The sequence below is a fragment of the Phoca vitulina genome, unplaced genomic scaffold, assembly GCF_004348235.1.
Source record: "Phoca vitulina isolate PV1807 unplaced genomic scaffold, GSC_HSeal_1.0 scaffold46, whole genome shotgun sequence".
Lineage (NCBI taxonomy): Eukaryota > Metazoa > Chordata > Mammalia > Carnivora > Phocidae > Phoca > Phoca vitulina.
In genome coordinates this window covers 1,542,488-1,565,585 of record NW_022589749.1, presented here as the reverse complement: position 1 = coordinate 1,565,585, position 23,098 = coordinate 1,542,488, and the positions used below count along the sequence as shown (strand labels likewise).

General features: G+C 52.4%; 1 protein-coding gene across 2 annotated transcripts in view; it reads left to right on the top strand.

The window, feature by feature from the left end:
• Positions 1 to 13,054, top strand: part of SRRM4 (serine/arginine repetitive matrix 4) — a 151,350-nt gene extending 138,296 nt beyond the window's left edge. For both annotated transcript variants that reach the window (XM_032431505.1, XM_032431504.1), the window contains 4 exons: positions 3,081 to 3,284; positions 4,027 to 4,137; positions 4,735 to 4,875; positions 6,610 to 13,054. In XM_032431505.1, the coding sequence (XP_032287396.1) occupies positions 3,081 to 3,284; positions 4,027 to 4,137; positions 4,735 to 4,875; positions 6,610 to 6,886 (733 nt within the window). In that variant the 3' untranslated portion in view covers positions 6,887 to 13,054. The remainder of the gene's footprint in view (positions 1 to 3,080; positions 3,285 to 4,026; positions 4,138 to 4,734; positions 4,876 to 6,609) is intronic.
• Positions 13,055 to 23,098: the final 10,044 nt, after the last annotated feature.

Below are 23,098 nucleotides of genomic sequence, written 5' to 3'. Positions count from 1 at the left end.
AATGAGCTATCAAGCCATGAAAAGACGTGGAGGAAATTTAAATCTATGAAAGAAACCAGTCTGAAGGCTACCTATGGTACAATTCCAACTCTATGACATTCTGGAAAAGGCAAAACTAAGGAGACAGTAAGCAGATCAGTGGGTAGAGAGATGTAGAGGGGCCAGGGGTTAGAGAGGGATGAACAGGTGGAGCACAGATCCATAGTTTACATTTATCAAAACCCATTGGGTTCCCAAGAGTGAACGCTAATGGAAACCGTGGACTCCGGGGTGATGACGTGTCAGTGGAGGTTCACGCTCTTATGTGAGATGTGGAGAGGGGGGGAGGTTGTGGGTGTGGAGAGTACAGAGGGTTCCCATACACCTGCAGTGTGTACATGTGTGCCTGTGTGTGAGTGTGGGTATCTTCACACCTTGCTAGATGCAGTTTTCCTGCAGAGAACCTTGCATGCAGCAGCTTATGAGCCAGGTGTAAACTCTACGTCATTACCCCCTTACCCTCTCATTCAAGAAATCACAGCAAAATGCTAATCACTGAGGATAATGTCACAATTACAGCTAGTAGAAATCGCTGATCATTGACTCTCTATCATTCATTCAGCTACTTATCCGTCTCCTGGTTATCAGGCACCTCCTAGAAGCCAGCCATTCAGCTTGGTGCTGGAGAAAGGAAAATGGCACGGTCCTTTTCCTCAGGAGCATATAATGAGGCAGATGCAGGAGGGGTGGAAGAGATTTGCTGGTACATTCTCATGCTAACAGTGGGGTCTTCTTTCTTCTGGGGGTGGGAGTCTGCTTTTGCTCAAAGTGGCCAAGATGTCAGAATGATAAGCAAAGCCTTAGCAGTGAAGCAGTTAACGGTTTCTTCAAGGACAGGGCGCCCTTTGTCCCCAACACATAGCCCACTTCAGTTCTGGACAAACAGCTTGGCATCTCCACGGAGCCTCTGGTTTGCCTGCCCTGGGACATCCCTGGCCTCAGTTCACACCCAAGCCTGCCAGGGAGCCAGGGCTGGGTCAGAACAAATGTCAGTATCTCCGAGAACAGGCAGTGAAATTCCCAGATGAGTTAGGGAGGACAGGTGTCTACTTACATACTGCAGGGCAAAAAAAAAAAAAAAAAAAATAAGAACCAAAATAGTAATAGTAATAACAACTGATAATAATAATGACTGCTAATATGTGTCGAGCCCTGATTATATGCTAGGTGCCATGCCAAGTGCTTGCCGTGGATCATCTTCCTTCAGTCCTCATAGAACCTTTATGGGATAAGTATTATCAGAGATCTTTTTTAGCTGGTGGGGAAACTGAGACTCAGAGTAGTTAAGAAACTTAGGATCATAAGGGCCAGCACCAGGATTCACGCACAGATCTGTCATAGCATTGAAGCTAAAGCCTGAGTGGCATCTAGCAGTTTCCTGCTTCATTTGATCTCTATGGACAGCCAAATTAAATCATTTAGACCCAGCCTTTCATTTTGAAATATAAATGATCTCTAAATTCATGGCTATTTATGTCATGTCAGCAATGAGCAGAGAGCTGAGAGGAGGAGACATCATCAGCTCTAAATTTAGGGAACCTTCAACAGTGAAGATAGGGGACTGGTGGGGTGACAGGGGCAAAGGCTTTGAAGCTGGACAGATCAGGGTTTGAGACTCTGGGTGGCCTTGAGGAAGTAACTAACTGTTCTGAGTCTTCCCTGTAAATCGGGGAGAATAGTGCCAGTTTCCTAGGGTTGTTGGGAGGACCATACAAGATGATGCTGGTGGAGGCACCCAGGATACTAAGAGGCTCAAATGTTTATTTCACAACTATTTATTCATGACCTATGACAGATGTATCAGGCTCTGTCCGAGGTGCCGGGATACAGTTTCCAGAGACATGAGTCCTCTCCCCAAGGAGTTCAATGCTCGGGGAGGAAGAGACAATTGTAAGACCAAGTGAGTCCTTCTAGGGACAGGGGGTGCATAGAGGCTGGGGGCCGTGGTAACACATTGAGGGTCACCCAACTAGACTCAGGGAGATGTCAAAAAAGGCCTCCCAGAAAAGGTGAGGTCAAACTAAAGCCTGAACCATGAGTAGTTATTGTCAGGTGAGGAGGGGAGGGAAGAGGGTTCCAGGCAGTGGGAATGTTCTAAGGCCTGGAGACAGGGAAGGAACAGGGATATTACAGGAGGAACAAGTAGTCCATTATGGTGGAGTCCAGAGAGGAAAGTGCCAAGAGCTGAGATTGGAGGGGTGTGCAGGGGCCGGATCATGATGAGCATGGAAACCATATATTAACAGGATTGGAACTTGACTCCTGGCCCAAACCAAATGAACACGCCCTTACTGAGAACCCAACAGGAGCTTCACATGGCTCCAGGCAGGGTGGGAACACAGAAGACAGGACCCTGTCATTGGGTGATTTTGAACAAGCCTTCACTCTTCTTTGGGTCTCAATTCCCCCATCTGCAAAATGGGCTACATCAAAGTTTCCCAAATTTAAACCACCTATATGGCCTTTTGTTGATTTTCACCATATCCCTGTACTACTGGTACTCTTACTTTAATAAACTCACTTTTTTATATAAGGAAACTTACACCACTATCTTACCTAGAAATTTTATAGCACTCGTCCTGAATAGAAAGCACCTGCAAAATACATGATTTATATATGAAAATACGTAAAGACGGTGTATTTAATTCTAGTTGCCTGCCCAAGGCACCAGATCTGGGAGACTACAGTGTTGAACCCACTAGTACCCAACCCGGAGTTTCTCATTAATGTAATCAGAAGGACTAGAAAAGACTCAAAAGGGAATAAATCTCTATGTGATTGGTGTTATTTACCATTATGCCCATGCCCACTGACCTAAAATGCTCCCAAGTGCCCCCTGTGGAATGTGTCCCCCTCTGTCCCTATTCCTCTGACATCTGTGGCCTGGAAAGTTTCCGCGAGGCAGTAAGATGGGAATAGGTGGAAAGGGGTTTCTGAGAGTACCACAGCCTAGGCGCAGGTAGGGAGAGGAGTATCAGCTCCAGATGCCTGCAGACCAGCGGGCAGGCCATTGCTAACAGGCGTTCTCCCCACATCTGCAGAGGATTTCGGTCGCCATGTCTGGAATGTGCAGAAGTGAAGAAGTCCAGTTTGGTCCCATCCACAGCCCGGAGCTCCCCCATGAGAGGGTGCTCCCGCAGCCCCTCCTATGCCAGCACCCGTTCTTCCAGCCACTCCTCCCGATCCCCAAACCCCAGGGCCTCCCCCAGGTACACCCGAAGCCGATCCACCTCCTCTGGAAAAAGGTGAGTGCCGCTTTGACCTCTGTTCTGCAGCGCTTTCCTCCTTAGGGAGCTAGTTATGGTAACCGGAGATGGCCTTTGGCCCTCGGCGGGGAAGAAGTCAGACAGACTTGAGTTTTGAATGCCCACTATACCCATTCCTAGCTGGTGGCCCTGGGCCTCAAATAACCTCTCCGAGCCTCAGTTCCCTTATCTGCAAAGTGAAAACATTCACCTCTCTGTGCCTCGGTTTTCCCATCTGTGGAATGGGATTGATGATAGTACCTAATGCTAGGATGTGTTGAGGATTCAATGAGAGAATGCACACAAAGCATTAGTTCAATGTCTGACACGTAATAAAATACACAACAATCATAGCTAACATTTCCTGTGTGCTGCCTATGCGAGGTATGTGATTGACCCTAATTTACTCATTTAATTTACAACTCTATAGGGTAAGTACGATTATTTATCCCCATTTTATAGATGAGAAAACAGAGGCCCAGAGAAGTGAAATCACCTGTTCAAGGTCATACAGCTAATAAGTGGCCTTAAATGGTAAGAATTCAAGAAGAAGTTGTCAATATTATTATTAATCGCCCAGAAGAGAGGGAATTTCATTCTCAGGAAAGGGCCAGATTCCTCGGCCTGGCGTCCAGAAAGAAGAAGGTCTCCCTCAGGGGACCAGCTGAATAAAGCCCTACACATCCGGGACGACCCCGTCGAAGCCCAGCAGGCCCCTCGGGGACTGTTTACTCTCCCGCAGGTCCTACTCGCGCTCTTCCAGCTATTCCTCCAAGTCCGGCAAGAGGAGCCCACCCAGCAGAAGCTCCCGATCGCGCCGCAGCCCCAGCTACTCCCGTTACAGCCCCAACAGGTACAGGCCCCGCCCCCAAGCGCAGGCCCCGCCTCCCCGGCCTCCTCCCCCACCCACCTCTCTGGGGAGCTTCACCCAAGCCCCGCCCCTGCTCCCCCCTCGTCCAGCATTGCAGGAGTAGGGATGGGGAGACGACCCAGCATCCTTGTAGTTTTCTTCGTCTCCGCTGGAGTGGATATGTTTGGGCCCCCAAACATATCCTTGAGTCCTAACGTACCCCCGTAATATACAGCCAGCCACACCCCAGAATTCACATCCCGGCCCTCAACCTCTTCACACACCTAATACTACCCTTCATCCCCATATTCAGAGCCCCCAGTTCTTACGCATGCACCAGGGCCCTCTTGACGTCCACATTCTCACCCCCGCAGCACCCGCACCCCTGTAATGCCCACCCTCGAAGGCTGAGCACCCGGGCACGCGCCCGGCCTCCCCCCACAGTACTGAACCACAGCCCTGTCCTTTTCTCTCCCGCATTCCCTGAGGCCCCGGGAGAAACCATCCCCTGCCCCAGCGGGGTGCAGGGCGCAGGTGAGAGGAAGTGCCCCTGGCTCATGCGGATCTCCCAGCTCCCCAGTAACCCCCGCATCCCTTCAGGGAGCGGGACCCCAAGTACAATGAGAAGGACTCCCAGCAGCGGGAGCGCGAGCGAGCGCGTCGGAGACGGCGGTCCTACTCGCCCATGCGGAAGCGCCGGAGAGACTCCCCGAGCCACCTGGAGGCGCGGAGGATAACCAGGTAAGGCCAGGAGGGCCGGGGTGCCCACCTTCACCCTCACTCCCACCCCTCCCACCCGCTAGGGCCCCGGGTTCTCCCCGTGCCCCCTTGGAGCTGGATTTCAGGATTGTGGGAGCTCAGACACACTTTGCGGGCTCTGCTGGGAGGGGGCAGGGCCTCCGGGGCGGGGCTAGGATGGGTGCCTGGAACAGGGGTGGGATCAGCCTGAGGAATCCGGGGGGGGGGGGGGGGGGGGGGGGGGGGGCGGGGGTCGGGGAGGGGGGGTGGGGGGTTGCGTCGAGGAAACGGGGGCCAAAGCAGTGGGGCAGGGCCTTTGCCTGGGGGGTGGAGCCGGCCAGTGGAGACAGATCACGCCCAGACGCACAAACCAGGCTTTAATAGTCTCTGATCACACCCTGCACCAAGTGTGGAGAGGGCAAGAAGGATCATTTAGGTGCCAAAGGGACTTAGAGGGAGCCCTGGTGGGTGAGGGGGAGAGGTGGGTGAGGGGCTCTGGAGTGGAATCCCGGCTGTGCCACTTTTCAGGTAAGCCGGGAAAGTCTCTTCACCTCCCAGATCTTCAGTCCTCACCCATGACGTATGGAAGGAAATAACGCCCAGGAATATCATGAGGATGAAATGCAAGGGGGCAAAGAGATGGGAACCCACTTTGTAAACTGAAATGCAGAACACTAGAACCCTCAGTGTGCCGTTGTTTCGGATTGAATGGTCAGACTAGGTGGATGTTTCCAGTAACAGCTAAGGTCTTAGATGAGAAAAGCCCTAGAAAAGAAGCCTGAGGTCTGAGCGGACACGTATTTCTTAGGCCTTGAAAGCAGTAGGAATGGCTGAGTCTTGCCCTAAAATTGGCTGCTGACAATCAATTGGGCTCTTCCTCCTGGCCCTCCAAGGGTCAGCCACTCCATCCAGAGACTCACGGGACTGGGGCTGGGGTGTCCTCCTGGCTGCCTAGTGCCTCCTCCCTAGAGATGACCTGGAGGAGGAAAAAGCACTTGTGCCCCAAACAATAAGATGGGGATAAAGCATCACCTTCTCAGATATCCCACAGAACACCCTGGTACACAGGAAGTCCTACACCCACCGCGTTGACCAGAGGTGTCCTTGAGGTTGACTTGGAGGACGGCTGAGATAAACAAAGTGGCATTTCTAAAAGGCCCTCTTGTTTCCTTAGTCAACCTCAAATAGTCCATCTTGATGAACCCATTCAGTGTTTCCCAAACTTCAGTCACCCAGAGCATCTGAGCACTTTTGACTTGTCTGTTTAGTAAGTGTAATGTAGCTTACTTAATTTTCTTTTAATAGATACGCTCTTTCTTAGAGGTCCATACATTTAATTCAAAAGGAATACACCACAGTATGCTATAGTAAATGGACAACCAGCCTCTCTTACCGTAAATAGAAGGTTCTAGTAAAAGTAAAAGCACAACAAAACTGCAATTAAAGTCTAGGTGTTGTAGATCCTATTGCCAGTTGGAGGTTCCGAGCCCCAGGCTTGCTTTATTAAAAAGTGAGATCGGTGACTTCTCAAGACCCCAGCACTAGGCTGAGACCATCCCCTGGATGTTCTCGGGACAGCACGAGGAGCGTAGGCGGAGGGTGTCCCCAGGGGCCTGGGAGGTGGAAGTTAGTGCTCTGCCCCGCCCCCCGCCGGCAGGCGACGGGAGCCGGCGGGCGCCCCCGGGGCCGGGGTGGGCGGAGTCTGGTCCTCAAGCGCGCTCGGTCTGGTCTCCGCAGTGCCCGGAAACGCCCCATCCCCTACTACCGGCCCAGCCCCTCCTCATCCGGCAGCTTCAGCAGCGCCTCCTCCTGGTACAGCAGCAGCAGCCGCTCGGCCAGCCGCAGCTCTTCCCGCAGCCGCAGCTATTCCCGCAGCCGCAGTCGCAGCCGCAGCCGCAGCCGCAGCCGGACCCGCACAAGCAGCGGCTCCAGCTCGCGCAGCCCCAGCCTGGGCTCCCGGAGCCGGAGCCGGAGCTACAGCTCGGCAGACAGCTACTCCAGCACGAGGCGCTAAGCAAGAGCCCTCCCTTGAGCCGGCTGCCTGCAGGGGGGCCCCTTTCACTCTGCCAGCCTCCCCCCCCTCCCCTGCCCACCCTCCCTTCTCCTTGGGGACGGACCTTGCGGGCTCCTGGACCCTGTCCTTCCTGCTCTCCTGGGGAGGAGGAAAAGAGGGTACGGGGCCTTCAGCCTCTATGTCAAACCACCAGGAGCCTCCACCAGCACCACCCCGGGGCTCGACTCGGGCCTGGGCGTATGGAGAGAACCACCCTCTGTTGGCACAAAAAACCTCAAGGTTCTGTAAGAAGCAACGGGTCCGTGACTCCAACGCTTAGGCCTGGCCAGGAAAACAGAGTTCTGCTCACCCACTGCTCCTAGGATGCATATGGAAGGCTAGCATCACACCTGCCCTCCTTCTCCCCTCATTCGGCCTCCTGAGCGGGTGTGTGAACCCTCGTGGGGTGGGAGGAGACGAGAGGAAACCAAGGGCAGTTAGGCCCGGGAGAGGGGGTCAGGCCTTTCACCGCCCACCCACCCCCGAAACAGGCCAGAGCAAAGGCTAGAAGGCAATCGGAAGGGGGAGAGAAGGGATCTGAGTAGGGATCGTGGAGGTTTCAGTGGGGAGGAAGTGTCAGGAGAGAGGAAATGGGTTCTCTGGTTGTGAGTATAGATGCAAAAGGGCAGGGGTCATTCTACTGCCCCACCCACCCCCCCGCCATTATCTTGGCGTGGTCAGGAAAAGCAGTCCAGTAGGTTCTAGCAATGGAGAGGCCCCACATGGCTTAGACAGCCTCTTGGCTGTTCACAGGGCTCCTGAACCTCCCTGAGAAAGGACACAGTGGACAGGACAGCTTGGTCCACAGCCCCACAGCCCAGATTTGCCTCAGCTCCCACTAGCTGGCACCAGCTTAATTCCACGAGACCATCTGCTGAACGTCCCCCAGTGCCATGGCCAGCTGCCAGTCCCCAGCGCCGGCCAGTCTGGCCTTACCCTCCCGTTGGTGCCTGCCCGCCCCCTCCCCCACCGCCCAGACGGCCACACCCTGGAGCCCACCCAAAGCAGCCGAGCATCGGCTCACCCGCCCTCAGCCCCAGCCAACCCCTTTGCCTCTCAGGAATTTTGCCAGGATGGGGCACAGCAGCTCAGGTTTTGGGGGGAAAGACCCAAATCCAGAGAGTGTGAGGGGACAGGGGCTTGGATACTCCATAGCCTGGGATTCTCCTGGCTTCTGAGGCTTCTCTATCAGCTCAAGCCCCACCTTCATCTCTGCCCTCCCCCTATCTTCCCTCTGCCCAGGGCTGGGCAGCACGGGTAAGCTGATCTCCAACACACAAATACCACCAGTTGCTTCATCCACAGCAGGCACTGAGAACAGGGGTGTGAGGGAGAGGATCCTTAAAATAAACCCTTGGGCATCCCCCTCACCAGCTGACTGGCTTTCCGGAGCCTTGTGGGTGAGTTTCAAGTTTGCGGTAGCAAGGGCAGCAGGACAGAGCATGGAGGGAGACAGTGAGGGGGGACAGTTCCTGGCTCTGGATACTGGGGCCAGCTATGGGGAAGCAGGGACCAAACACTATCCTTCCCCCCTCGCGGAAAACATTGGAACAAAAAATTCCTTTTTCTTGAAAGCAGTGACCTGTTCCCCCCCCACCCCCCAATCTTTCCCATTACATCAGCCCGTGGGGCCAGAAACTGCCCTGCAACCACCCACAAGTCCTTCCTCCATCAGGAGAGCCGAAAGCGAGGCGCCCCAGACAGCACTGGACGACCTGGCCTTCCCACGATGCCCTCTGGCCCAGGCCTGGGCCCCACCCGCCCAGACTGACGGATGCCAATGCTGTCACCGCAGAAGGCCGGATGGCAGGTGCCTGGGACAGGGGCAGGTGCCCTGGGAGGGCATGTACAGCAACTGTAAATAACCCTCTTCCTGCCCAGGAACGCAAACTGGGCTCCAGTCTCCTCCCATCATGGAGCCACGGAACCTCATTAGCGGGACAGCAGTGAGCGAGGCCCGAGAGCCTCCCATCAGACTGCCTTCAGACAACTCTAGGGGACCATTTTGCCTGGGGCTCCTAGCAAACCTATTATTTATTTTATTTATTTATGTTTATTTATTTATTTATGTGATGATTTCTCTCTCTCTCTCTCTCTCTCTCTCTCTAGTTGCCATTAGCAGTATTCAACTATTTATTTACATGGAGAGGTGTGTGTATGTGTGTGTGTGTGTATGTGTGTATGTGTGTGTGTGTGTTTCGGGGTGGGGGGGCTTCTAAATTATTTTTGCGCATCTTTTTTCCCTCATGTCTTTGTGGGTGGAATCTGAGAGGTCGGGTGTTGAGTAGGGATGTTGGCTTTGTCCCTGCAGGGGAGACCCACAGAGCTCTAAGTCCAAACATCCTGGAGTTGGCCTGAGAGGGTGGGGGGAGCACTTCAGACCCAAGGTTCGGGGTTACGTCAGTGAGGTTTAGGCTTGCGCCCCAGCTCCCTGCCCACCAGCTGCACTGAGGCATCAGAAAGATGAAGAACAGTCACGAGGCTTGTGAGCTAAGGCCCCGAAATGGTACAGTGGAGTCACAGCTCACGTGGGGGTTGGAGTCTAAAGTTAGCATAACCTAACTAAGGCAAAATTTGCAGAGTCCGAAATCTCGGTGTGAGCGCTTTAGGGAGGCACCTGCTGGGAGACAGCTATACTGTCTCTGGCCCACTGAGGAGGCTTTGTGCAGTACTTATTGAAGTAGCCGCCTTGGGTTTGGGCGGCCATGGTGGTTGAAGCAATGTCTGGTTTAGCAGTGGGATTGAACTTCGAGGTGACAAGGAGAGAGTATGGCAAGAATTAAGCTGACTGAGGGGAGAGAAGATGCACCTGTGGTCTCTCACCCTTACTCCAGGGCATACGGTAGTGGGCAGGATCCCTCACTAGCTTTTCTGAGCATGCCTGGTTGGTTCCGTGTAAATTATACATGCTTCTGCCTCCCCTGTAGCCCATTTCTCCCCATCCCCTGAGGTTTTTCCAGGCTGCTCTCTTCCTTCTGCAGTAGACACACACTGCTTTCCGGAGCAGTGTCCACCATCCTAAGAGAGATACACAGACTCAAAGCAAAAAGCCTTTTACTGTGATCTTTTGCTTTCCATCAGAGGAGAGCACAAAGCTATTTCAGAAATTAGGGAAAGGGGGGAAAAAAAAGACAAGATGAAAGGAGCAGCCAGAGGTTCCCCCAAGAAGGTCATTTCGGGGCCCATCAAGCCAGGATCTAGAGGCCTTTACCAGTCCTGCCTCTGACTAACTGCAGGGTCTTCTTGCTGCTTCCCAGAGAGGGCCCCACCCTTTCCAAAGTCACCATTCACTGCCTTGAAATCGCCAGCTCCTCTGGGTCCAGCTTTGAGTTTGGAGAGATTTCTGCAACATCCCTGGTTGTTTCCCTGGCAATGTGATTTTACCCAGCTCTAACCCCCAGCCAGGGGAAAGTTTGCAAGAAGGCTGCTTAAATGCCTCCTGGGGTGGGGGGTGAGGGAGGGAATCTCTGTCCCTCCCTCTTGCCGGATATGCTTCTCTAATTTCCCTTACATTTCCTTTCTTATGCATCTAAAAATAAAACGCTTGTTGGGGTGCCGGTAACCTTGCTTAACCAGAGCCCCCAGTTCCTGGCATCAGCGTTCCTCTGCCTACTTCGCCCACATTACCTTCTGTTTCCAGGGAATGAGACAAATTGCCTGAAACCTGCGTGTGGTATGCACTTATTTTAAAAGCCAGCATTGGGGGGTGTGGCACGCAGCCCAGCAAACATGCAGCCTTCCTGGATGAATGAACCTGGACAGATCACTCCATTTCTCCAGGCCAAAAATTACCCCTTTGAGAAGTGGCGGAGTTTTTGAGATATAATCCAGAATGTTGACTGGAGGCCTGGGAAATTGTCCAAAGGCAGGGTGAGTTCACCAGGATTGAGAAGAAAAAGGAAAACAGCCTCAAATCTTTTTAGGAGGTTCTCAATCATTAGAGTAAAACTTAAAGCAATATGTGAATTCCCTTCAGTTAAATTAAGAAAAGCTAACTCCCTCAAAGCCCCCATCCAGGAACATTCTAGTTCCTCGAGGTTCGACTGCCTTCCTATCTCTGTTTCTTCCCTTCTTGAAGGAAAGGCAATCTTTCAGAAGCCAAACAACATTTAAGATGTTTGAAAGACACGAGGGTCTTGGTCTCAGAGAGCCCCCATCATCCATGAGCTCAGAACCATCCTCTTTCCCAAAGGCTTTGCTTGAAGAGGGCCAGCGTTCGGTGCTCCCAAAGGTTCCCAAGCACTTTTTTTTTTAAGTCCCACTCCCATCATTTCTTCTGCTGTATTCTTTTCCACGAATATTCAAAATAGTCTCACAAGCATGTGTCTTGCCTTGCTTCACTCTCCAGCTAAATAGAAAAGTTTGATTAAAAAACAAACAGGATTCCTCAAACCGCTCCCTCCTCCGTTAGGCAGCTGCATCCAGCTGAGGAGCTCATGCTAGATCCAGTGTCATCAAGCAATGCTTTATCGCAACCTCTTCCTCCTCACTTCTGCACCAATGACCCAGTGATACGGATGACTTGGCATCTCCCCTCTGTCTGTGGCTGCTGTTTTGGACTTTTTTTTTCTTTATTGAGGGTTTTTTTGGGGGGGGGGGTTGTTTTGCATTGTAAATACCATGATGGGGGGCCCCTCATCAGAACATGGCTTATTTAATAATTTATTGCCTATTTATTGAGTGGTATCGGGAGAGGAGAGGGACCACCTCTTCCCCTGAATTGCTATTGGAAGTCGGTGATCTCCCAGCTCTGGGTGCGGCTGTCCGCAGCAAGGGGCGTGATCACCCAGGTAATGAGTGCTAGAATCACCCAGCAAATTGGAATTGGCAGAAACGGAGTCTTCAGTCATACAAATTAAGCTCAGATGGAACTAAAACACTGGTTATCTCCAGGAAAACCTCATTTTGATGGAAATTAATTGCAGAATAAAATGCCTGTGCACGAACCAACTTCTATTAAAAAGTCACAACCCCTTGAAAGAAAAAAAAGAGAGAGAGACAAAATTGTAATTCCTTTTCTCTGGCCAAGAAAAGATATGCCTCATCTTCTAACAAGTTGAGCCAAAGAGACTGGAACAACATTCCTTTGTGATTCTCTGGCCTGTGTGTGTGTGTGTGTCTGGATGAAATGGAGTGGGTCTCGGGCCTCAGTGTTATCATCTGTAAAATGGGGCTTGGCCTAAGTGTTCTTGGCAGGGGAGAGGGCGGGGGTTGCACCTCTGATGCTGTGAGCTCCAAACTATAAGGTACACGGTCCCTGGTGTCTTCTGCCAACTGTAAGTCGAAGGATGTCTCCTAAGGAAGGAAATAAAAAACCAGGGCATGGACCTCATTTGCAGGATAAGGTGGTAATAGTTGAGTCCTGCAGTCAAAAATGGGAGGCCTCCAGATGCTGCCACCTGAGTGGTGACTCTTGTAGCCTGGGTCAAAGAAGCCTTCTATATGAGCTTGACCTTCTCTCCAAGCCCAGCCGTTATCAAAGGAGAGACCAAGAAGGCTTCGCTGTTCTCTGGAGTTCACCACGGTTCATCATGTCAGACCACATTTTGTACAGTTGTTCGAACAAGCCAGTGACCTAGGTCATGCTGCCATTTGTCAGATGAGAAAACTGAGGCCTGGGAAGGGGGGATCTGGTTTGCCGTAACTCCCTTGAGCTCAGACCCTCCTGGCTCCATGCCCCACTCTCTCGGTAGCTCTTTCTCGCCAGGCCCCTGCTATGAGGACTTTGTGCAGGGTCTTTTCTCTCCCAATTCTCGGCTGCTCCCTCAAGCAGTCATTGGCCAAGGACCTAGCAGCATCCACCCTATCAGCCTGGCAGGCTCGGTGCACCCCAAGGCCATTTCTCCACATCGGGGGGCTAGAATTCCCATCTGGAAAACCCCATGCCGGGGGACCCACCACCAGCCCAGCTCAGCCCGAGCAGCCAGCCTCTGTCTGGAGCATCCACATCAGAGCGGGGAGAAGCTCCTGTGTCCTCCAGCATCCCGGGACCCTGTCCTCTACCCAGTGACACAGCGGCCGTGGCTTGTTTATTTCTGGTGTCCACAGCTAAGCATAACCTTCCTGGGGTTTCCGATTTTTCAGCCTGTACGAAACATGTCTCTCTGTTCTAATAAAAGGTTCCATGGTATGGTGTTCTCAAACGTGGCCCAGCCTCCTCTGTCTATGTGGGGTGCCCAGAAGCGGGGGAGGGGGGGAGGTGCGGCAGGGAGACGGTGTGGGGGGGGGCCGAGAGCCCCTGGGCACGACCTGCTGCTTGCGCACATGGTCGCATTGCTCACCTCCTTTCTTCAGTCTTCAAAACAAGCCTGTAGGCACTTTGGTTTTACATAGACATTCATAGCATCCACGGAATGCCTCGGGGAAACCTTTCTGTAAGCATTTTACGTGCATTATCTTAGTCTTCACCACAACCCTCAGAGGTAGGCATTAGAATCTCCTTCCTCCCAAGAAGGAAACTAAGGCCCTGCAAAGCCCAGTCCCTTGCCCAAGGCCACGGTGTCAATGATAGGATCCATGCAGGCTGAGTGCAGACCCCAGGCTGTGCACAGCTCTGCTCCGCAGCACTTCAGCTGATGCAGAGAGGATGCAGTTCTCTCTGGTAGGACTGTGTTTCTCCCAGGCCTTCATGGGCAGGAGGAAGTTCGGTGTGTAGGGCACGGATGTGGGAGTCCAAAGACCTGGATTCTAAGATAGACCCTGCCATTACTCGCTATGTAGCGCTGAGCAAGGATGATACCCCATTGGGGCTTGGTTTTCTCATCTGTAAAATGGAGGCAGCAACAGTTCTCTCCCCGGGCTGCTGTGGGAACTAACTGGAATGTGGCTCTAAAAATACCTGATGCCTGGGAAGCACTCAGTGAATGTTAGCGTGACTACTCTTCCCTCACCCGAGACTCAACTGTGGGAGCGGGGCTCATGGAGACAGCCCTAAGTAGCCAGCTGGGAACAGTGGGGTTCCTGCAAGGCCCTGTGAAGGCCCCCCGGATACGTCCTCAGCGTCCAACTTCAGAGTTTCCTGCCATAGGGAGCAGAGGTTGAAAACACCCACAGGGGCAGGCAGGTGAGGGAAGTGGGCAGCGTTAGGACTGTGGGGACCCAGGGAGTCCAGCACACCGCAGCCAGCTGGCTAGCTCAGCTCAGTGTTGCCAGATCTCCCCATTTCTCAAGAGGATGAATTTTTAGGTAAAATGTACTGATTTTTAAAACGTGGGTAACTCATTCTTTTTTTTCAAACATTATGCAAGTCAAAAAAAGTTATACAAACACATGTGTGGATAACGTAGATCATCCCAAGGCCCAGACAGCCCTGCCCCCGCCCCCCCATCCCCAGGGCTACAGCCCCCGGCTGTAAACCTGTCTAGGTTCTCAGCTAGGAGAGAAAGAGCAAACAAAATAGGTTACGCTGTCGCATCCCCTTGTATCTTGCCCCTCTGGAAATCTCCCTTAAAAATCATTTGAATGGGACACCCTCCTTGGGGTAAATCCTTTGCTATCCACCGGGGCCCACCAACACCACCACACGCACGATTTCTTTCTTCCCCAACAGGCTAGGGTAAGGCCACAACCTGTGTCCCCTTATGAGGCTTCATCAATAAATAATAGTAGTAGTAATAATAAAAATTAACTTTTTATGGATCAGTGATCCCGTGCCAAGCCCTTTTCATGCCTTAACTTACTTCCTTTTCGTAACAACCCTGTTTAGCCCCATCTGACAGATGAGAAAGTTGAGGGTCACAGAGGGAGGACCACATAGCTAGAGGGTATTTGAATCTCGGTCCGTGGGCTCCAGGACCATTTCTGCTGCACCTCTTTGCCTCTGAAGGTGGGAGCCCCATAACTCAGAGCTAGCCCTTCGTAAGGGCCCCCCCCCAGGACTTTTTCTGGAAAATGGGGCTGCCAGGAGGTTGTGAGGCCAGCCGTCCCTCAGTGACTCACGGAAGAGGGCTCTGCCTTTCTACCTCCTGCTCTGGCTCCCAGTTAGGGGAATCGGGTGTTCTTCTGGCTCTTGGTCTGAAGAGGCGCCCACCCCCTCCCAGCCCGCACAGGGGAGGCCGGGCGGCCTTGGGCGATGGCTCTCTTTCAGGACAAGGATGGAGCCGAGGCAGCCTGCGGCCGGCACCCTTACCTTCCGCAGTCCCAGGGACACGCACAGCCTCTCCTCGGGGTGAAGGCAGGCAGGCAAGCAGGGGAGGCAGGAGGACATCAGAAAATTGAGCTTCGCAAGAGGCAGGGGCCGAGAGCCCTGGTTTGCCTTGTGACCTAAGCAAATCGAGCCCCTCTGGGTCCTAGTTATTTCACCTGTGAAAAAAAGTTGGGTCAGGCCGGTGGTTCTTAACGCTGGCTATGCATTAGGGTGAACTGTGACCTTTACAAAGCCAGACACCCTTGAGTCCCCCACCACCATCCCCAATAATAAGGGCTGCTGAGGGTGGGTGCCGGGGGCGGGGTTTTCAAAGGCTTCCTTGGTCATCAGCTACGAAGTCAGGATTGGGAACCACTGAATTACATGACACCATAAATGTGTGCCGCTCGGTGTGAGCGCGTAGGTGGGCTCTTAGCCGCGGCGACGGTAACGACAGCAGGACCAACAACCCTCCACGCCCCCGTGAGACCGATTCCAAGCCCTTGACGTATATTAACCTAAACTACTTACGTTATTTCATCCCTGCAACAGCCTTATGAGGCAGGGACTATTTTTATGCTGATCTTACGGATGCAGAAACTGAGGCACAGACTGGTGGCCCCACTTACACAGCTAATAAGTGGCACAGCTGGACTCCAGGATGCAGGGAGTCCAAAGGGACGCCTAAAGCCTAAAACCACCTCGGAAGGCATCACAGAAAAAAACTGACCCCTTGGCCTGGGAAATGAGCAGAATGGGCCAGGCCAGGAAAGGGGGCTCAGGAAAGAGGAGGGAGGACTGGGGATCCCAGGCAGGGGCGACTGCGTGTGTACAGGACCAGAGCAATGACTTCCACCTGCCAAAAGTAGGCTCTTGGTCCCCCGCCTACCCCATGCATTCCTTCCATAGTGCTCTACTGTCCGCACCTAGTTTATTTGTTTACTTGTTTATTGCCCGTCTCCAAGAGGACAGAAGCCTTGTCTGCCTCATTCATCCCCCATCCCTGTGTGCCCGGAGGGAGTGCGTCTGTCAAATGATTAAATCTGCCTGGGGCTGACAGATCTGCTTCCTTCTAAATCCCACGCATTTTTGAAATGGTTAATTTTTACTTTAAGTTGCAGGTGCGGAGTATGGCTAGGAGAACTGTGGCAAAGCAACAGCGTGTCCCACACAGGCACCCTATCTCTCATGCACACATTCTACCCACGAGGAGCTGTGTCCCTCCCTGGGAGTGAGAGAACGCAGCACGGGGATGAGGCAGACGGATGTGAGCACCTACTATTCATCCAGCACTGTGCCAGGCTCGGGGGTATAGTCCCTAGGGTTAGAGACAAGTGTGATCTTTAAAAGGCAGTGGCTTGGGAGTCACTAGACCTGGGTTTGAGCCTGACTGCTGCTTCCTAGCTGTGTGTCTATGTGTAAGCAGCTTAACCTCTCTGAGCCTCCAGTTCCTCATCTTTCCAATGGGGATGCTAAAAATATCAATCTCATAAGGGCGCCACGAAGATATGATACATGTAAAGCACTTAGCCCAGCCCCTGACTTAGTATCATTGTTACTGACACAAAAGGGGGTGGGAGTTGGGTAGGTTCAGTTGCCTAGGTAAGATCACAACAAGTTTCTGGGAGGGTTCCAGGTCACCTCGGCAAAGGTCCAATATTCTCTCACCTTTCATCACCTCGAATACCAAATTCTCAAGAGAGGCACTCCCAGCTGCCTCCCTCCATGAGTATCTTCTCCACTCCAAAGAATCTAGAGTCTCCCAAGAACTTGGCGATTTCCCCAGGTATATCTCCACCCTGATATTTCATCAACATTTTCAAGCCAAGTAGTTCTATAGTCCTTTGACAATCTACTCTCAAATCTAAACCTAAAATAAACAACACCAACCACATCATATAGACTTATGTTGCCAAATGGAAAGGGGTTGGGACAGGTGTACGCACACAAACACACACACGCTCACACACACAGAGAGTTTGGTTTTTTCCCTTCGGTTTCCCTCACCTTGAACCCTATTTCTAGATTCAGAATCCATGGCCTCCCATGCTTGGGCTTCAGAGAGTCTGTGAATCCTTTGAAATCCCAGGCAAAGTTTTTACGTATGAAAATACCAACATGTTGATGCAGAGAAGGACATATTCCCCACTAGTTTTCCAAAGGAGCCCAACTTGAAGCCTTTAGGATGGTTCAGCAAAATCCGTCTATACACTCTTGGGATATGGTAGAGTTTCTAGTTGCCTCCCAACAGCCACTGCCCTTTCATCCATAGTAATAATTTCAACTAGGTTCATTGCCACCCAGAATAAAGACGGCATTTCCCAGCAATCCTTGCAGCTAGGTGTGGCCATGTGACTAATTTTGGCCAATGAGATACAGGCAGAATTTTCCACGGTAGCTTCCAGGTATTTCTATAGAAGTGATTTGTCGTGTGCTTTCCCCCTTGTTCTTCATCCCTTTCTCCTTCCTGCTGGCTGGAATGCAGACATGATGGCCAGAATTCAGGTGGCTCCGTGGTCCATGAGGTGGCTTTGGGAATTGAACCCATACAAACAGAGCAATAAGATGGAAGAGTCTCAGTCTCTGAGGACTTTGTGGAGCAGGGACACCATGCCAGCAACAAGACAGAATGTCTCTGGACTTTAATATTAAGAAGAAATAAATTTCCCTTTTCTTTCAGTCACTGTGATTTTGACTCTCTGTTGCTCACAACTAAAATTAACCCTAACTCATATTCAGGGTGAAACTAAGACAGTCCCCGGAAGGAGATATCTTGTTTACAGCTCTCCTCGTCCATCTCTATGCATCCTCCTCAGCTCCTCCAAACTTCCTCCCCTCCCAGCACAAACCATGAGAACCCTCTCAGGCTAAACCCTCCTAGGAGAGGTCATTCCCAGACCTAAGAAACAAAACAAAACAAACAAAAAACAAAAAAAAACTTTCCAAAGCAGTTGCCTTTGGACACCAACTGGTCGAACCAGCTCCCGCTGGAGAAGGAGGGCCTCAAGATTACAGACTCTCCAGGACTCCCGCCCTCCAAAGATCTGAGCCAGCCCTCTGCCGAAGTGCCTCCAACAGCACCATCTAAATGTCCCAAACTGAGAGGAATAGGTAGCCGGTGCTATGAAGAAAAACCAGCTGACGGAAGAGAACCTGACTGTAGATCAAATGGTTGGAGAAAGTTTCTCTGAGTAGGTGGAATTTAAGTAGAGACACAAATGAAGTGAGAGACCAGTCTTGAGGAGATCTGGGGAAACAGTGTCACAGGCTGTGAGAAGAGCAGGAGGGAAGTCCTCAGACAGGAACAGTCCGAAGGACAGAAAGGAGACCACAGGACTCAAGCACAGTGAGCAACGGGCGGATGACAGCAGGGAATCAGATCAGAAAGGTAGCCGGGAGCCTTCATGTACTTCATGAAACTTTTCAGTTTCTAAAATTATTTTAATTGTTGATTCGACTATTTGTTTGACAGATGTGAGAACAGAGACTTTTGTCTCATCTCTAGCCCCTAGGCCAGTGCTTTGTACATAAGAACTTAATAAATATGTAATGAATGAATAATGAATGGAGTCTCCCCACTCCCCGCATCTGCCCCTCCTCATGTGTTCATTAATTGGCACCACCACCCACCGGCTGCCTACGTCTAAACACTGGGCAGTACATCTGACGTGCCCTCTCCTCTCCTCCAGGGCAGTCCCTCAGTCAAAATGCTTCTGCTTCTTTAATATATCATGGATTATGTCCACCCTTTCTCTCTCCTCAGCCAACAGCCCAGCCCAAGCCACCATCTTCCCTGGACCCTACTTTGCTGGTCTCCCTGGAGTTTTGTCCCCCAGTGCCCTCTCCACCAGTGGCTGGTGATTTTCCTAGAACTCAGATCTCATCACACCATTCTCCTTCTCCAAACAGCTCAATGGGTACTCAAAGTGCTCAGGACAAAGCCTAACTCCTAAATGAGGTCCACAAGGCCCTACATCATCTGGCCCATGCCCACCTCCCCAACCATTTCCCACCTCACAATCCATGCCAATGGACGACTGTTGTCGTCCCCCTTTTACAGATGACAAGGCAGAGGTTGAGAGAGACTAGGCCACTGACCGAGAGCAGCACAGCTGCTCTGTTCAAGTTCTTACCCACCAGGCTTTACTGTCTTTCTTAAGCTGTAAGTGCTAACACTGTCACTTCTTTAAAGACCTGGTTAGTTGAGATATTATTTCCCTCGATGCAGAATAATTATCCGGGCCCTGAGAGGAGATTTCGGAAGCCGTGATAAGCTCAGGAGTAAGTAGAGGGGCCCCTGAGAGCCCTTGGCTGGGGAAGTCCCTCTTTGAAAATAGGTAGAGGAGGGTGGGATGAGCTGACCCCTGACTCCCTTATCCCAGAGACACATGCAGGTAAGAGGCGCCCCTACTGACCCCTGACTCCCTGTCTCCCACTGAGTCCACTGAACCCCAGGCCCCTGGCCCGGCTCTGAGCAGCTTTCACGCTCGTGACACGTAAGGATCTCTCTGGCCAACACAGTGATGGCTTGTCCCAGGCAGCCTCCAGGCTCCCAATGTCAGTGGGTTCCTGGCGTCACCTGTTCTACTGAGAAAGTCTGCAAGGGCTAAAAGAAGTTTCCAGACCCAGTGAGGAGGTAGAGGGAGAGGTGGGCTGGTGACCTGAAGGTCAGCTGTGGTCTGTTGGGTCCCTTTGGGTTCGGAGAGCCCTTGCTCCCCACTAGGCAGCGAAGAGTACAGGCTGAGCCATCAGCACAGATCTGACTCTGTGCCTTTACTTTTCAACATAAAATGGGGTTGGGGGCGTCTGGGTGGCTCAGTCAGTTAAGCATCTGCCTTCGGCTCAGGTCATGATCCCAGGGTCCTGGGATCGAGCCCTGCTGTGCAGGGAGCCTGCTTCTCCCTCTCCTGCTCCCCCTGCTTGAGCTCCCTCTCTCTCTGTCCAATAAATAAATAAATCTTTAAAAAAACATAAAATGGGGTTAACAATATACTACTGCCTCATAGGCTTATCATGAGGATGAAGAGAGGTAAGGTATGCAGGGCATTCGGTAGAGCTTGGCACATAGGGGTCTCAAGTAATGGTGGGAACCATTACTGTTTTGTGCTTTGGGTGGTTGTTATTCACAGAATCACGTGGTGGTAAAGAGCACAGGTTCTGGAACCAGACTGCCTGGATTTGAGCATCAGCTCTGCTACTGAGTAGCTGGGTGAGCTTCAGCGAGTTCTTTAGCCTCTCTGTGTCTCAATATCGTCATCTGTGAACAGGGATAATCATACTGATCTTAGAGCAAATTGGAGGAGGATTAAATAAATTGATTTATGCAAAATACAACTCTTACAAAATGTTAAATAAGTGTTATTATTATTATTACCTATAGAGGTGGTCAGAGCAAGTGATCCCTGGAAAGAACTTTGGAGATAATAGTAAGAGGAAGCTAGAGCTCAATCAATAAGCATTAGCTGTGTGGGATTGTGAGGGTGCTGACTTGTGTAGGGAGGGAGCATGTGGGTTGTTTATTTTATTTATTAATCATCTGTTTTTGCACGGGTGTTTGTTGGAGGAAAGAGCACTGGGGGGCTGGGCCTGAGATTGAGACACAGCGGCGTTTTAGAAGCCACAAGCTGGTGGTCTTGGGCAAGTTCCTTCCTGTTGAACCTCAGTTTCTTCATCTCTAAGATGGGGATGATGAGAGCATGAACCTCTGGGAGGGGGCTGTTGTGAGGAATAAATAAACAGCACGCTTGGAAATCATTTCACTTGGTCCCTTCTAAGTATCCTGGAAATTGTAGTTGCTATTCTAGTGCTGTTACTGTGTGCAGGGTCTGTCCCACGTGGGCAAGGCGATTCGGACACAGGGTTGCTAACACGACATCATCTGCTCGGCCAAGATCTGCTGAGCTCCTATAAGGCACCAGGCACCCTTCTAGGCACGGGGGATGATGCTGTGAACAAGACACCCAAGGGTCCTGCCCTCCTGGAGCTGAATGTGCTGGAAATTCCACTAGTGTCATCTGTTGGGGGTTCTGAGAAAGGGAAGGAAAAAAGACATGAGCATATGCACCCCCCGTTTGCTGGAAGATGTGTTGGGCTCCGGGGGTATCCACGGAGGGAACTCTGAGACGGGGCTTCCTGGACCTGGAGCCTGAGTGAATGCGGGAGGCCACCAGGATCGGCCCCATGCCCGGAACGAGAGCTCCGGAGCCCTAGAATTGTAGAGAAAACAGTGAGCAAAAATGCGGTCCCGAAAGCCATGCACTTGAGGGAGCCACAGAGGCTCCTCCTTCAGTCCCGATAAGACTCCACCCCACACAGGGTTAGGGCTGGGCCTACAGGTGAAGGGGTGTGAGGCTGGGCAGGGCCGGGGGCTGGAAATACTTAGAGGAGGAGGGAACGTGGGGTCTTGCTGCCGTGCAAGGGAAGAGCACAGAAGTGGGCAGCCAACCAACAGTGTCTTTGTCACTACCGGGGTGACCTCAGGCTGCTGCCGTTCCCTCTGGACCCCCCCTCCCCCCGTTTCCCAACTGCAGGGTGATGTCACCCTCCTCCTGGGCTGTCTGTTCGAGGATGAACAGTGGTCCTTCCCAGGTGAAAGCTCTAAGAGGAAAGCAGCCCAAAGAACACTTGTTCTGGAACCTGGGGCCTACTATTGCCCCCACCCCGCCCCAACAGGCACAGCCATCCCACAGGGGCTTTCCTTCCCGGGGAGAGCCAGCCTGGCGGCCCCTCTCCCTCCCTGGCTCCTCCTGGGCCTGGCCCCATGTTTTCATCTGACTAATGACAGCCCGTAGGGTTTACTGACCCCTCTCCAGGTGGCTGGGCCAGCAGGCTGAGCATCTGCCTCCTTCCTCAGCTTCCCAAAACAGAAGGCTGGCCTGACCCAGAAATGTGCTGAGAATCTGGGGGCGGGTGGACAGCATACAGCAAGCATGTGGGAAGATGACTGGCCGAGACCCGGGGGCCCCCAAATTCCCCCAAGTGTGGCCCTTGGCAGGTGGCTTCACCCCTCCGAACCACGAGGGTCCAGTGAGGTCATGAATAAAGTGCTGAGCACATGGCCTGGTATACAGTCAGCGCTCAATAAATGTGAGCCATGCCTGTGATTATAAGAGGTAATGCAGCAGAGGGGCCAAGAGCCAGACTGCCTCGGTTCGAATCCCAGCTCTGCCACTTAAGCGGGTGTGTGGACTCGGGTGAGTCACATAATCTCACCGAGCCTCAGTTTTCTCAGCAGTACAATGGGGATAATGAAAGCCCCTTCCTTGTAGGGTTGTAGGAGGGATTCCGTGAGTTAAGATACATAAATCCAAAGGGCTTAGAACAGAACCCGGCACATGGAAAGTGCTGGATAAATGCTAATGATTGCTATTTCTGCTTTCTAGCTGCATCCCTTCCTCTCCTCTCCTGCTGGCTTTGGGGCTGCAAGCATCCTTGAAATGAGAAGGTGGATGAAGGCTCTGTGGGGTTGTGGCAAAGAGACCTAGAGAGGAAGAAGGAGGTTCTTCCAGCTCACACCCATCAGCAGACTCGCCCATAAATAAACACAGCCCCATCCGGGCATAAACACAATCCCCGCTCCACCCACTCAAATCCACACACAAACGAACTGGGGTCCCAGCCCAGGTCCCAGGCAGGGCCGGCTTTCTTCTCTGTGGCAGGCAGTGAATCTCCCCATTGGGGCTCCAGCCCAGCCGGCCCCGCCCCAGCTGTAATGACAGGGAGAGCCAGGCTTCTGTGTCCCGCTATGACGTCAGCCTGGAGCTTCGAGCCCCATGATCTCACCAGAGTCAAGTGGGGACCCAGTCACTCACTCGGGATGGGGGAGGGGGGCGCCTCAGTCTCCCTATCTGGGCTAGTGGGGGAGGGAGAGTGGGGGTCTCCACCAGTCAGCTCTGCGCGGACCCAGGTGCCCCCCCACCCCAGGCCCTGCCACCCCGGAGCTGTGCCTCTGCTTCCTCACCTGCAAAATGGGGGTGGGGAGAACACCCCCGTTGTTGTTGCTGCGAGGGTTTAACATGAGGGGCAGCCCGGGGCTGCCCATGGAGACA